Source organism: Ctenocephalides felis, unplaced genomic scaffold (genome assembly GCF_003426905.1).
Source record: "Ctenocephalides felis isolate EL2017-DRISC unplaced genomic scaffold, ASM342690v1 CF-g0.4_SCAFFOLD_01604, whole genome shotgun sequence".
NCBI classification, from domain to species: domain Eukaryota; kingdom Metazoa; phylum Arthropoda; class Insecta; order Siphonaptera; family Pulicidae; genus Ctenocephalides; species Ctenocephalides felis.
The window spans coordinates 59,420,834-59,436,489 of record NW_020537758.1 but is presented as its reverse complement, the minus strand read 5'-3'; the positions used below and the strand labels follow the sequence as shown (position 1 = coordinate 59,436,489).

The following is a 15,656-nucleotide window of genomic DNA, read 5'->3' as shown; positions in this document are numbered from 1 at the left end:
TCTATTTTACTAAAAATTTATCAGATAAAACAAATAATATCCCATTACTGCGACAACCGAGTCATCAAGTATCTTTTAGAAACTTTAATGACAATGTAAAACTTGACAGAAAAAGCAATTTGCACAGAAAATATAATGAAAGTACTGGTGTGCATTATGAAGCGCAGGAGCAGATTATCAATTACGACAAATTATCGGGTGATGATGCAGCTCATGTCTACGGAGGCAGTTTTTCTACGGGTAATCCACATTTAATGATTAGTACAACAGCTTCTCCTCGTGATAATGTATTTTCAGCATTATCAGCTAGAAACAGGCATTCAAATTATGTACCATTAAAAACTGTACCTCAAACTATCGAATATGTTCAAAAGACGCAGGAATTTCCGAACAAGGTAGTTATCAAGTTTCCCGATATAGAGCATTCAAAAACGTCAACTGAAAATCCACTTCAGTTTCCTACAAGTCACTCTCAATATAAAAACTTGCGCAACTATGACCATTACAATTCACGTGGTAGAGTAGAACATAATCATAATCTTAGAAGAGCACAAATCTTACGAGAGCGTTCCATTGTACCATTAACTAAAAATGCACAGAGATCAGAATACCATACTACTTTAGAACAGGTACACGATGAAGAAAGTCGATATATACATGAAAGCAGTTCTTCTAATCAAATACCGTCATCTAAAGATGAACACCAAACAGAACATCATCCAGGTGCTATTTTGCACAACTCAGTTAAAAATCCAAATATCAGACTTTCGTACATTAGCAATTCTTACACGCCTCATCAAGATTTTAAACCGTATCAGTCTAATTATGTACCGATTTTACCTTTCGCCGATTACAACCAATATTCTGGTGAAAATTATAATATGATTGGATTGCCTTTGACTACTAGAGATTTTCAAATATTGCTTCAGCAAATTATACGTAAACATAGACATGGACAAAATTATAATCTTCATAATTCTAATCCCGGATTTTCAGAATTTGACGAGCATCAAGTATCTCATTATAAAAGAGTGAACAGTCCCATGATATTTAGTGCCCAACAGAACATCCCGTATTCGATGTACAGACAAGCGCCAATACATCGGCAAAAATTAGAACACAGAGAATATGAACCTTTATTATCAGAAAGTTCTTTCAATCACAAATTTTCACCTAGAAGAGATTTGCCATACGAAATGGGTATATCATTGCGTCCAAATCCTCAAGAACGTTTAGATCAGTCGAACGTATACTTACCTGCAGAAGTAAGGGAAGCTTTACTTTTGAGAATGCTTATGTTAGCATTGACTCCAGACGGGTATATTGCATCATCCAGTATCAACGACAAAACAACAATATCGCCTTCATTCATGAAGAAAAAACCTGTAAGAAGTGTACAAATATTGGGCGAGGAATCACGACCGCACACAAAAAGATATGAAGGCGAAATGCAATATGAGCATCCTGCTAATTTTTAATAAATTTAGTGGCATAAGTTTTATTTGTACATTAGTGTCATTACAAACAAAATGTTTTTCAGCGAAAATAGGTTATATTACAATATTTAATTAATTAGAGACTGGTCATTTTGCAAACAATATGTTATACGTTTATCAGATATGACTTGATTAATATAGTGCCAGTAAAAACTTTATAAAACTGATAAAGAAATATCGTTAATTTTTTTTGCATTTTAATCAAACTCTTAGGTCAATGTAGACAGCATATATAGTTGCTGGTGATTCCTTGCTTAGGGGGAAGTCCCGTAACGCCGGACGGCACTTAAAGCCGGACTCTCTATTTAACCCGTATTATTTAAGCAAGTATAAATCTTTTTATTTCAAAATACAAGTGAAAGTGGCGCGGGGGGCACACAGGTGCAGGATCACGCGCCAAGACTCACCTGTGACGCACACGGCCACGACGTTTTAGGCGCAAAAACACGGCGTCACCTAAATATCGATGGAAGTAATTCTAGTGTATTTATGCATTTATATTTCAGTGGCACTCAGAATAAAAGTAGTACTTGATTGTTATTTGTAAAATGGTAGAATATTATTAGATATTTTAAACAATTTTAGTAGGTACCATCAAATAACGAAATTGTCTGTCCCTTAGCACAGCGGACACCAAGTCGTCCCTTAGCGCCGGAAGTAAATATATTGATATTTTTTGTGAGAATGGACGTAATTTATTCGAATTATTTAATTTTGTTCTGTATGAGTGCTAACGGTCACTACATACTTCCTTTTTTATGTATTTTCTAATCAAAGAATGAAAATCTTATGATGAATGCTCCAGTTGAGAGCATAGGTGTGGCCCAGCCAAAAGGGTAGATAATTAGTGATTTTCCTTGCAATATCTAAGAATATTCGTCAAACACAAATGTGCAGATATTCCAGAGTGTGGAGATGGCTACATATGTGTTCAATGCTGGTTATTTTGAAATGTCCGGTACTAGGTGCCACTTCGTAAAATCACATTTTTTGTTACCAAAGTTTGATTGATAGTATTAATTATGTTTTAGCAAAGATTGCGTATTCATTTAGTTTGATTTCTAACTTTGTTATCTAACATAAGTCATGATTTAATAAACATTTCGTAAAATATGTTTTGATTTATTTATAAATAACCTTAGGTGTCCGGCACTCGGGGACTTCCCCCCACCTCAAACAAATCTCAAACATTTCTACGGTAAGAAGTTAAAATTATCATATTCAGAAGACATATTTAGAAAACTAGTAGTTCATGACATTGTACTTTGAAACAGATTGCTAGAAATTCCCTTACCGGGAAAAACATTCAAGGAATAAAATTAATAAATAAATAAAAAAAGTTTAATGATCAATAGCAATTGTTTTGAATATTTTCAAATAAATTATCACAAATATATGCTGTGAATTTTATTATTTATATTTTATAGGCCTAAAATGCACTTATGCTTATAAGTGTATAAAAAGATTATTTTATTAGTATTGTATACAATGACAATGAATCTATGGTTCTATTCTTATCTCATAATTCTAAGAATAAAATAAAAGTAAAACAATAAAAAATAATAAACTTCAGTTTTATATATTTTTATATAGCAAAATTTAAATTTAAAATTTTTATACATTTTTATATAGCAAATATTGAGTTTGCTGGGTACGATTGTACCAAGTTACGGTAATGCCAGTCGTCATAACAGATAAACTATACTGATTTCGAGATAGGGTTCAAATAGAGAAATATGAAGTATAATTTCTTGACATTTAAATAGTAATTTGACGATTTAAGTCAAAAGTAAGTTTTTATGCTCAAATTCTTATAATAATATCTGTTAATTGTATACAGATAAGTTTGTTGTAATTTTGCTCTAACTTGAGTAATTATTCATCAGCAATTAGTTTTTGATTATGTAGGCAAAAGTTCTAAAACTAGCAAGACGCATTTGTTAGGATACGCAAAATTTTGTTCTGGTTCCTTTGAATAATGTTTACATTTGATTTATAAGAGCTACCCCATAGTTCGATGCCATTTTTTTGGGGATTTTCTCCCAAAAAGCCAGTGAAAAGCTTTTAATTTCAGTTGGATCAGTTTCTTTTTATTTTCAACGTGCGTTCTCCATTTTAATTTTGTACAGATGCCCATGCATAATTATTTAACAGTGTTGCATAGTAGAATTATTGAAATATTTATGGTGATATGTGGACTGTTGTGATGTTAAAGTGAAACAATTATGTGCTGAGATTTTTCGATAATATCGATAAAAGACTGAACGGTTTAGCGATCATAATAATTTCTGCAGTCTACTAGGCTTTTGGCCAATATTTATATTGAAGGATGGCGTTGAAAATATTTGTTATATATAAAATACTTTTTACATGCAATTTTTTATAATTTTTGGATTAATTTTGTTCATACCCGGTAAAGATTTGTTTTTCATCTTTTTAATTTCACATAAGATCATTTGGTGAACATTGAAGAATGATCAGAAGAGAGATCGTAACGAGATTCAATATTAAGATTTGAATGATCAATACCTCTCACAATAAAAAATTTTAAAGGTCTGAAACTTTAACTGCATGAAGTATTTTATCTTTGGCTGTAGTCAGTCTAGAACCCCAGGCAGTATGTTTACAATTAAAGTCACCACCAATGGTAAATTTATTACCTAATTGTGAGAAAAATAAAAAATACTGAGAACAAGAAATTTTGAATCTTGGTGGACAATAAACAGCAGAAACACACGAATTATTTAAATTTGTTTCAACAGGAATTTTAGTTGCTTGTAGATAATCATCATAAATATTTGGTAGAGCAAAATACTTTAAATTATTTTTGATTAATATAGCCGAACTGCCGCGAGCCCAGCCACTTTAATGATTTGAATTATAAGTAGTGTAGTTATAAATTTTAAAATAGCTTTTTTTCTGTGAAGTGTCATTTTGAGATTAATAAGATATCTATTGAGTTATATATAGTTTATTTATATATACACATATATAATATATAAACATATATATATATATATATATATATATATATATATATATATATTGTTAGCGAAATATATTGTGTGAATGTTTGAATGCATGTTTGAATATGGCGCGGACCATGACAGTCCCTTGCGGTTGGTAATGTTGATGTTGGTAAGACTTAAGCGTGTGCGTGCAGTTGACATGAGTGACAGTACGAACAGTGTGAATGTAGACGAGGAGGAAGTCGGAAACAGAGTGAGTTACAGAGTGAAACGCGTAGAGACGGACTGGTGAGATATTGAATAAAGTTATAAAGGTTACTGCACCGTGTTGTTATTTAATTTATAGATTCCTGACAAAATAATTAATTATAGAGAATAGAGACAATAGTTTCAGAAGTGGGATTTTACTGGGATAATTACCGGGATTTTACTGGAATTTACCAGTATTTTACTGGGATAATTACTGGGATATTTACCGAGATAATTAGTGTGTGATTTTTAGTTAAAGTTGTTATTGGAATAGGTGATTCCAATAATTACACGTGCGTGTATTATTAATCAGGTGGATTAATAATGACGAGGGTTGTGATAGTAAGCAGGTGTGCGACGCTATAAGACCAAGTGTGTGATTTTTAGTTAAGGTTGTTATTGGAATAGGTGATTCCAATAATTACAAGTGCGTGTATTATTAATCAGGTGGATTAATAATTACGAGGGTTGTGATAGTAATATCACAACTAACACTATCAGACCAAGTGTGGTGTTTTTTTGTGGTGTTTTGTGTTTGTTTCGGCGAAAAGTTTAAAAGTTAGGTTAGCACGTGGCTGACTAAGGTGAACAGTATAGTAAAAATATGGCAAGCAAGGCGTGCTAGCGATATTATTTAGTTAAGGTGCAGTAACAGTTGTGTGGAGAAATGCAGGATTTTGGAGAAATTTAAAGATTAAAAATAAAATGGCTACAAGAGTTCATAAAGAAATCATGGCGTCGGAAGCTCTGAGGCTGCTTTCATTGACAGATCTTATAAATTTAATCAGATCTACAAATAGTGATAAAGTGGAGGATATAACGAGTAGTGAATTGTTGGCGATGCTGCCAGAATTTGGAGGTTCGGCGGAACAATGTGTGAATTCGTTTTTCGAGCGCATAGAAGCCGTTCGCGATACGTACGACGTGACCAAAAGGAAGATGGCGGTATTAATGATATCCAAATTGACAGGAGCTGCTTAGTCGTGGTTTTTTAGTAAAGCAGAATACGCCACTTATACCTACGACAAAATTAAGAGGGCGATGACAGCTTTCTTTCAGAACAGTGAAGATCGCATGACAAGAATGAGAAAGTTCGAGGCCCGGAGATGGCGGAGCCAGGAACCCTTTAGCCCCTACTTCCAGGAGAAGATGGCGCTGGGCAACAGGGCGGATGTTACCGAAGACGATATGTTGGCATACATGATCGATGGGTTTGACAACCCGCTACTTCAGGCCCAGGCAAAAATGAATCGCTTTCAGGATTTGGGTACGCTATTGAGTGTTATGAATGAGTTAACGCCAGAGGAACGGGCCGTTAGTTTGGTGCAGCCTGCGCAACAGGTGCCCGACAGTACGACGATGTTGCTCAATCATGAAGATTTAAATACTGACATAGGAAAAGAGGTGACTAGTGAGCGAAAGGAGAATGATAATAATATATTGGTGATTGACATTGGTGATAGAAATATTGATAAGGAGGTTGAGATTGATGTAGAAAACATTTTAGAAGTGGAGTCGCAGCAAAGGATTGGAGAGAGTTACGACTATGAGTTGGAACATCGGAATGCAGCTAGGGTGCAACATGTCGATACACTCAGTCGATGTCATAAACTAATAGTGGAGAAAGAAAACTCATTTGAGAGAGTGTTGGCTCTGAAGCAAAACCCAGTCGAGGAGATAAAAGCCATAAGGTGTGAGCAAGAGCAAATGGTGGATAATCTAATTAGGATTGAACATGAGCAGTTGGAGCATGCTGGAGTAGATCGTACAATAAACAAATTAAAGTGGAAAATGCGAAAGTATAGTTTTGTTTATAGACACACGGTTTATTTAAGGTGTTATGTTGGTAAGGATGGCATTAGACCTAGTGACAATAATGTTAGTGTAGTGATAAATTATCCAGTTCCAAAGACGTTTAGACAGTTACGATTATTTTTAGGGTTAGTCAGTTATTTTAGTAAGCGTAGAAAGAAACTTTAAGAAATTTAGGTGAAGCGTTGGAGTGAGCGTTGATGACAATTTGTGAAAGTGAATAATGACAATTTGTGAAAGTGAACTATAACAGTTAATAAATAGTGAAGAATGACTATGAGTGCGTAAAGACAATAAACGAATTAAAGACAGTAAGTGTAAGGACATTAATAAATGAATGAAATATTATATTATATTGTTGTAATAATGTAATATGGTAAGGTAATAACTTGTAATAATGTAATATGAGGTGAATTTGTATATTTCGCTAAGTAGATTCTTGTTAGTCAATCGAGGGCGATTGTAGGGTCAGGTTTGGCCGAACTGTTAGCGAAATATATTGTGTGAATGTTTGAATGCATGTTTGAATATGGCGCGGACCATGACAGTCCCGTGCGGTTGGTAATGTTGATGTTGGTAAGACTTAAGCGTGTGCGTGCAGTTGGCATGAGTGACAGTACGAACAGTGTGAATATAGACGAGGAGGAAGTCGGAAACAGAGTGAGTTACAGAGTGAAACGCGTAGAGACGGACTGGTGAGATATTGAATAAAGTTATGAAGGTTACTCCACCGTGTTGTTATTTAATTTATAGATTCCTGACAAAATAATTAATTATAGAGAATAGAGATAATAATATATAAATGAAATAAGCCTCGGTACACGCACAGTACAGAAGTCGTTGGCAGTAATTACTTAACTTTATTCACATTTTTGTTCAAATAAAACTATAATTTTTCTGTTTACATAATATAAAAAATTATAAAAAAAATCATGGTGTTGACAAGTTAGTTGTATAAATGTTAGTGCTAATTTCTAGTATCGTGTACACTTCTCTAGATGTAAACTACCAACGTTAATATCCACTGATGATGACATTAAATTGAATGTCGAAACGTTTGGAATTAAAGATTAATCTATAAATCTTTGCTTTTTATTCTTTGATGTACCGCCCCACAAGAACTTACACATATATCTCAACATCAAAATTAACAACTAAAAATAATATATTAACCCTATTAATATATTAGGGTGGTCCTTAAAATGGTTATTTTCGAATTTCCTTGCTCCCAGGAGCTCCCAATTCTCTGAAAGTTTTAGCTCTTAATATTCAACGTTTAAATAGATGGCAAGAAAATTCGAAAATGACCATTTTAAGGACCACCCTATATATATATATATATATATATATATATATATATATATATGATATTCAGTTTTCAGGGCAATACATCAATTAAAAAATTTGTATGACTTTAAAACATTTTTATTTTTTCCATACGTTTCGACACATAGTTTTGTATCATCTTCAGTGGACTCTATTTTGAAGGTACAGATAAAATTTGTCTCGCTTACATTAAAAATCTCTTTCCTATTTGGAAAAAACTATTTGAATTCGCGGATTTGCGTTTAGTTTGCAATATTGATCAGACTCTTAACTTCTTATTTTCGAACTTAAAATCACCGACAAGTTTAGATCGTATTTCTAACATCGTGTATAAAATTGACTGTACAAATTGTGAGGCCACACATCACATATTTCAACATCAAAATTATATAAAAAATTAATATATATATATATATATATATATATATATATATATATATATGTATATAAATATATATTTTGATGAGTTATTTAAAATCGGGCAGTAACACCAAGTAAAGATAATATATATATATATATATATATATATATATATATATATATATATATATATATATATATATATATATATTTATTCATATATATATATATATATATATATTTCATATTTGTCTTCAGTTTTTTTCTTATATTAACTTAGTAAACAACTTGTCAGCATTCTCTGTTAAATGTAATAATTTTTATAGATTGCAGAATAAAAATAAGTCTATTAAGTTAAGTTTTGAAAAACATTCTACTTCTTTTTTATGAGGTAATGAACCGTTGGCATTCTATTCAGCAATTTTAATTATTTTTGCCATTGCATATATTGGTGACTAACATGTATTGTTAACTAACATATTTATTATAATGGTTCTGTTGCATAAGCTGATTGAAGATAGTTTTAAATTCCAAAGTAAATGTTGTTAGAATTTCAGATTTGAGATTTGATGGTGAATTATTAGAAGCAGAATAATTATTTTATGAGTCATGAGTTTTATGATATTGGCTCTTCGGATGCCGCCGGCGGCATGATATGTTTTACCGTTGCGCTCGGATGCCGCCACTCCGGCGGCAAATCGTGTCGTCGCAAACTAAACTTACAACATTTAATATTTTTTCATTTCTTAAAAATTAATTTACTATTACATTTACTTATTGATTGATTTATTAATTTTATAAATGAACTAGCAAACCCGACGAACTCCGTTTCGCCACCAGATGGTTTCGTGAGAAAGAAGAAGATTTTTTTTTTGTTTTATATTTGAAAAGGAAAAATTTGATTTTATTGCACAACAGTAATGAATTTATTTCGATTACAAAAATGAAGTATTTTTTTGTTGAACTTCTCTAAGTAAATGAAAGTGAATCCGCCAATTATCCGTTTCATTGAAGTGCTCTTTGGTAAACCACATTTTTTGTTTGTTGGTCTGACGTTAACACAAACAACGTTGGTCTAACGATACAAACAAAGCGTGAACAGGGAACGTATAACTGCCCATATGAAAAACAATGATTTTCTAAATAATCTATTTGAAATTTATACCGCAAACACTGAGCGATTGGCCTTGCGACTTGTTATTGCGAACGAAATTGCAATTGTTTGAAGTCAAACGAAAAATCAGCCGGAATTATTGGTATGTCACCAAATCGCCAGCAATTTTTGATTGAATGGTAAAATTCAGTGCGTGTACATCATTATTCTTTGCGGCAAGAATTGCTAGTTGATTTAACCAAGCATAATTCTAATAATTCTCACTAATGTCATTACTCGAAATTTTAATCACTGTGCGTGAAATTCCAGCAATTTGCATTAGGGCACGATGCCATGCGCTACTAATTTTCTTAACTACTTATTTTTATATATATAGAAGATAAATAACAAAATTAATTTATTAGCTCATGATCCCCATAATTCTGATAAAGATCTGTGAAAAAAATGATTTTTTAAACATTATAGCATGGTTTTGAGTGCAATGTTTTTTAATTTTCAAAATTTTCTCTTATTATCATAATAACTATATTCAAAAGCAGTATAACCACATTTTGAAAAATCCGATACAAACAAAAATTCCGAGTTGAGAGATATGTATAGCACTATAATATTCCGAGCGTAGCGTACCGACTAGCAGTCCGACTCCCGAGTCGAAAGTGTTAATCTATCGACTAGCGCTTCTTCACCTTGGAGACCTGCTGCTGATCGCTCCTCTTGCCCTGGCGGCCGAGTATAGGCACAAAGCTTGAGCGCCATTCATTTTCAGAGCTTATTGCTTTGGCAGGTGAGTTGTTACACACTCCTTAGCGGATTCCAACTTTGCCTTTCATGGTATCCCTTTCATGGTATCCTATTAGCGTCGTTTAGGCGACTTAACACGGCGTTTGGTTCATCTCACAGCGCCAATTCTGCTTACCAAAAGGCACTCTGATCCAAATCTCTGGCTTCACTATTCAAGCAAGCCAGAGATCTAACCCATTTAAAGTTTGAGAATAGGTTGAAGTCGTTTCGGCCCCAAGGCCTCTAATTATTTGCTTTACCGGATGAGACTCGCTCATCGAACGTCAGCTATCAAGAGGAAAACTTCGGAGAAAACCAGCTACTAGATGGTTTGATTAGTGTTTTGCTCATATACCCAGTTCCGACGATCGATTTGCACGTCAGAATCGCTACGATCCTCCATCAGGGTTTCCCCTGACTTTGACCTGACCAGGCTTAGTTCACTATCTTTCGGGTCCTAGCGTGTACGCTCTGAGCGCGTCTCTTCTCGGAATGAGAGTGAGACGCCCCAGGATTGCAAGCATGCATCCGTAGATGCGGTCCGTCATCCCTCAGTTCACTTAAGCAAACCTTTACGTTTATTGCGTCTTTAGGTTTTATATTTCCCAATGTCTCGCGCACATGCTAGACTCCTTGGTCCGTGTTATACAACGCTATTTTCACAACGAACTTCGTCATTCACTCAAGCATCTGGCGAAATCGAGCAAATATATAAGGCAGTGCTTCCACGCAATGCATATGCACGCTAAGAGGTTGTAAACGGAGTCACGTTACTATTGCACACTGCGCAGTACTTTGCGACTAGCTCCGGTCAAGCATGAATGAAACGAATGATCATTGCCGGAGGCTTTTTGCGCACAGTATGTTATACTATGGGAGCGCACTTAGTTACTGTGAGAATTTGTCGAGTTATCACAACATTTAGTTTGCGGCTCGCTCCGGCCGATCGTTTATAAAACAAATGAACCTTCGCTGCGAGAAGCTTTTGATTAGCCTTGGACACTTTCAAACCACCACTCAATATAAATTGACGGTAGTCAACTTATGTATATTATACTCGTATATTATCAAAATTAATAGATTTCATGTTTGCGGTTCGCAAACCTTAAAAATTTTAAACAGGCGCTTCAAAATTGTTTCCGGCCGCAAACCAACATCCGGGGTGTTGGTTGGTTGGTTATATATTATATACTAGCCGGCCCGACAGACTTCGTCCTGTCAAAAAAAATTGTAATGTGGCGGTGTTTTGTGCCTACCTTTTTTCTATTCTTTGTAAAAAATTTTCCTGAACAGAATCGTCACCCTGGTAATCATTCGGTGTGAATTAAAAATAATTAAATAAAACACTACAAGCATTTAAAAGTAAGTAATTTTAATAATGTAAATCATAATTCAAAAATCAGTTCAATTTTCATTGTAGTGCTTTGTGATAAACGATGTTTTTTGTTTGATTACCTGGCGCATAGACAAACAAATCTGATGGTTTTCCAATGCGGGAACAAACAACATACAATTTTCCATGTGAGAAACATGGGTTTTCTAAATTAATACCACAAACACTACCACAAACGCACTGGAAACGCATTGGGATGCATGGTGCGAGAACATCTTCTGCTTTATACTGTCCTTTGAATGTAGTTGGTAGATATTTCTCAACATTATAATTGCCGATCCAACTTTTAATTGAAGATTGTGAGGTGACAATCCTAGCAAATCCAGCGAGTTTAAAAACTCCGGTGGATTGTCTTGGTTAGTTGCCGAATCAACTGATTCGCTTGTAATTTGTTCTTGAATTTTGAAATTTAATTAATTTACATCAATGTTTTTGGCTGCCAATATAGCTTGATTAATAGAAAGATATTTCTAAGTTTATATAAATATATTCAAAATTAGATTATCAAAAACTACACAAAATGTCATGACATAGATCATTGTTTTTTTTACAAATTGCGTTGCCTACTCGATTACAGAAGAAAAGGGCTGTTTTTAGGGTTTTCCCGCCAATTATTCGTTTTTTTCTCGCCGTAACAACCATCCTTGGACTTCAACAAACATTTTAAAAAAAGAATTGGCCAAATTGGTCCAGGCCTTGTTGAATTATGCGCTTACCAACACATTTGCGATCCATTTTTATATATAAGATTATATATATTGGTTATATATTATATACGGGGTATATAATTCTAGATATGGCTCACAACTTTAGCCGAAGCTTTTTCACATCGCATTCGATGCGACCTTTCGGTTAATATTTGCATTTTTCAATAGATCTTAAAATGTTGAAATGCAGTATAAATGAAGAGATTTTATTAACTTCTCATAGGGTAAGTTATAGTAATGAGCCGAAAATCGTTCCTGAACATTTTGTGTATCCATACTTATCGTTCACGTCGTCTAGCGCACGGATCAACCAATTTGAATTGTTCTCAAAATATTCGATTTTTATCGGTAAGGAGATGTGCTGATTAGATTTTGGCAAAGGCAGGTCTAGCCGGTACGGAAATACAGAGCAAAGAGTGCAGAAAATAGAACTCGAGTTTTTGTGGGAACAGAGTATCCGATTTGAATGATTCGAAAAACATTCAATTCGTAATGACAAGAAGAAGTGCTGATTAGTTTTTGGCAAAGGCAGGTTCAATCAATTTAAAGATACAAAGCTAAATGTGCAAAAAATGGCTGTTTGTGAGAGAACTAAGCATCCGATTTAAATGATTCGAAAAACATTCTGCTTATGTTCTAGGAGTTTATATAATTCTTAAAAATATTAGTCAATGTTATAGTATTTATAATAACTATTTGAAAACATTTAATATTCCTTAAACATTTCGTTACGTTACGGGAAGTTTCAGCAATTTGCCTTAAGTACTGGTTTAATTTTTTAATGTAGTTTTGAACTACAAATATGTTTTTGATAATTGATTGAATATTTGAACTAGATAAAACATAGTTCAAATTTTTCAAAAACTTGTTTCTACCTAAAATATAGGTTTCTACACTTAAACAAAAGAAGTAAAAAACCCAAATTTTAAAATATTTTCAATTAGCCATAAAGTATTTAATATTAACATAGAAATAATATTTAGTATCGTTCATACTATTCCATTCCTATTAAGCCATTGACTGATATTCTTGTAACAGCAAGGGTATCTTGTATTTCTTGTGATTGCAGTACCCCTACTTTGAAAATATTAAATTTAATTGTGACTCTTCGAAAATATTGAGAATTACAGTGGAACCTCCTTATTCGCGGCTCCTCCATTCGCGTTTTCGCTATTCGCGGCCAAAAAAATTGCGACCGGATTTCTTTTTTCGTTATTCGCGGATTCCAGTGTATATGAAATCCAATATCCTCTTAAATGCCGTCTTTTTGACCTATATAATTGCGTTGCGTTCGCCGTCCTCTCCGTTATCAGCATTTTTGATCAAGTAAGCAAACAGGAAATGAATGAATCATATATGTATGCTTTAATATTGTTTCTGTGGTAAATGCCGCTATGCATGCTTTATTTCTTCATTTTTTCAATTCGTAGCAAATATTGGTGATTGAGTAACACGTTGTTATATATTTGCCTTCAGCGATGGAGGTAATTTGATATTTTGAAACACACCATAAGTTTTATAAATTTATTAGAGAATAGAAATTATACAGAACTTCATTAAAGCTTATTATGAGGTTGTGTGTGTTTCTTGACGTACAGATAGAGACTGTGCCTTTTGTTTTCTCGTAAAGGTCCTCTGATAATAATAATAATAATAATAAATAAATATATTTCATTGAATATATATGTGTACATGATATTTCTCATTTCGGATTTTTACCCGTAGGTATATCATCCTTCATATTTGTTCTATCAATACAATAATAAGTATTTCAGATATACAAGTTGTGACATGATTCTGTGACAAAAAAGAGGAAAGAAAATTTATTCCCCAAAAAAAAATCACTTAGCACTATTTATAATAACACATAATAACTCAAAAAGGAGAAAAACAAAATAGAAGATTTATTCACTTTAAGGGAGAATATTTGCGTCGAGCCAAGTTTCATTTACCGCTATGGGTCGATCAGTATATATTTTGGCATGGCGTGATTGCCATACCAAATATCGTCTCTGGTGTATTGGCCGAGGCCCGCGATGTTAATGTTAGGATGATCCCCACATTTTAGATAAAAATTCTCAGTGAGCTTTTTTATAAAGTCTAGTATGGTCCTCTGTCCAGCCGGAAATATAGGGTCCATAGAAGGTAGATTGGAACTCAAGAGATGTAGAGTCCACAGATAGAGTAATGAGTATGCACATAGAGACATAAATGCGACGGTAAAAAGGTAAGAGTGTCGGCGCATAACAACGTGCTAACAGACCTAATTGCTTGAATCACGTGATAATGATTTGTCTGAAACCGACTTGGAAGAAATGTTAAATTTACAACCCAATGAAGAAGAGGCTTCAACTTGCACTGAAAACATGACATTTAATTTAAAGAGTCTCAGTGAAGGTTTAAAGATGGCGAATGATGTGTGTGATTTTTTTATGAACACTAATCCATCTATGAAGAGAAGTATTCTCTTTAAGAGGCAAATTGCAGATTTGACTGCCGTTTATCAGTCTGAATTGGAGAAACTCTTGAAAACTACCCAACAGGAAAAAATTACAAAGTTTTTCAAATCTTTGCCTATTTCTGAACAAAAATGATCAAGATGTTTAATGTATAATATAATTAATCGAATATATAAAGTAATTAATTTAATGCAATTTTAAATATAAATAAAAATATAGTTTTTATGTATGTACTTTTCATTATTTTGACACCTTGGAACGTATACCCTATAATCCCATATGAAATGCTATCCTGTATTTGCGGATTTTTCATTAATTGCGGATTATTTGTCATCTTGGAACGTATTCCTGTAATCCCATACAAAATGCCATCCCGTATTTGCGATTCTTTATTCGCGGCATTTTTACGGAACGCATCCTCCGCGAGCCGCGAATAAGGAGGTTCTACTGTACTTCTGTTTTTTCAGTATTTGCTTTTGCTATAGGGAACGGGCAAACTCTTCTCTAGCGGATTTTAAGTGAAACTTGACGATCAACAAATCTGGGTGATGACACATTTATGAGTTTTGCTATCAACTAATATTTGTTTTGATGTAAAGCGTTCTGAAAGCGTGCATTTTTAGGTTAGACATTTGCTGTAATTCATATTTCTTACATATTCTTATTATTTATCTCTTATGATTTTACAATAACAGAGGTAAGAATAATGAAATTCAAAATATAAATTTTGTTTGCTACTATCAATATGCATTATATTTACAGTCAGGAAGAATATTCAATCAGAAAAATATGAAGAAGGTTCAAAATTTGAAGAATTTTTAGTAAATTGAATCAATATTTGCTTGAATGATCATATTTACATGCATAAAGTATTAAATAAAATAAATATAAAATAAATTAATCTGAAAGAAAAAACATTGAGAGCAAATAATTTAAATTATAAAATTTTAACAGGTATGTGGTATCAAATTCACACAAATAATCACCAATC

General features: G+C 33.3%; 1 protein-coding gene across 1 annotated transcript in view; it reads left to right on the top strand.

The window, feature by feature from the left end:
- LOC113373996 overlaps window positions 1–1,478 on the top strand; it is a 52,206-nt gene extending 50,728 nt beyond the window's left edge. The window contains exon 3 of the mRNA XM_026614255.1: window positions 25–1,478. Coding sequence (XP_026470040.1) covers window positions 25–1,478 — 1,454 coding nt within the window. The remainder of the gene's footprint in view (window positions 1–24) is intronic.
- The last annotated feature ends 14,178 nt before the right edge of the window (window positions 1,479–15,656 follow it).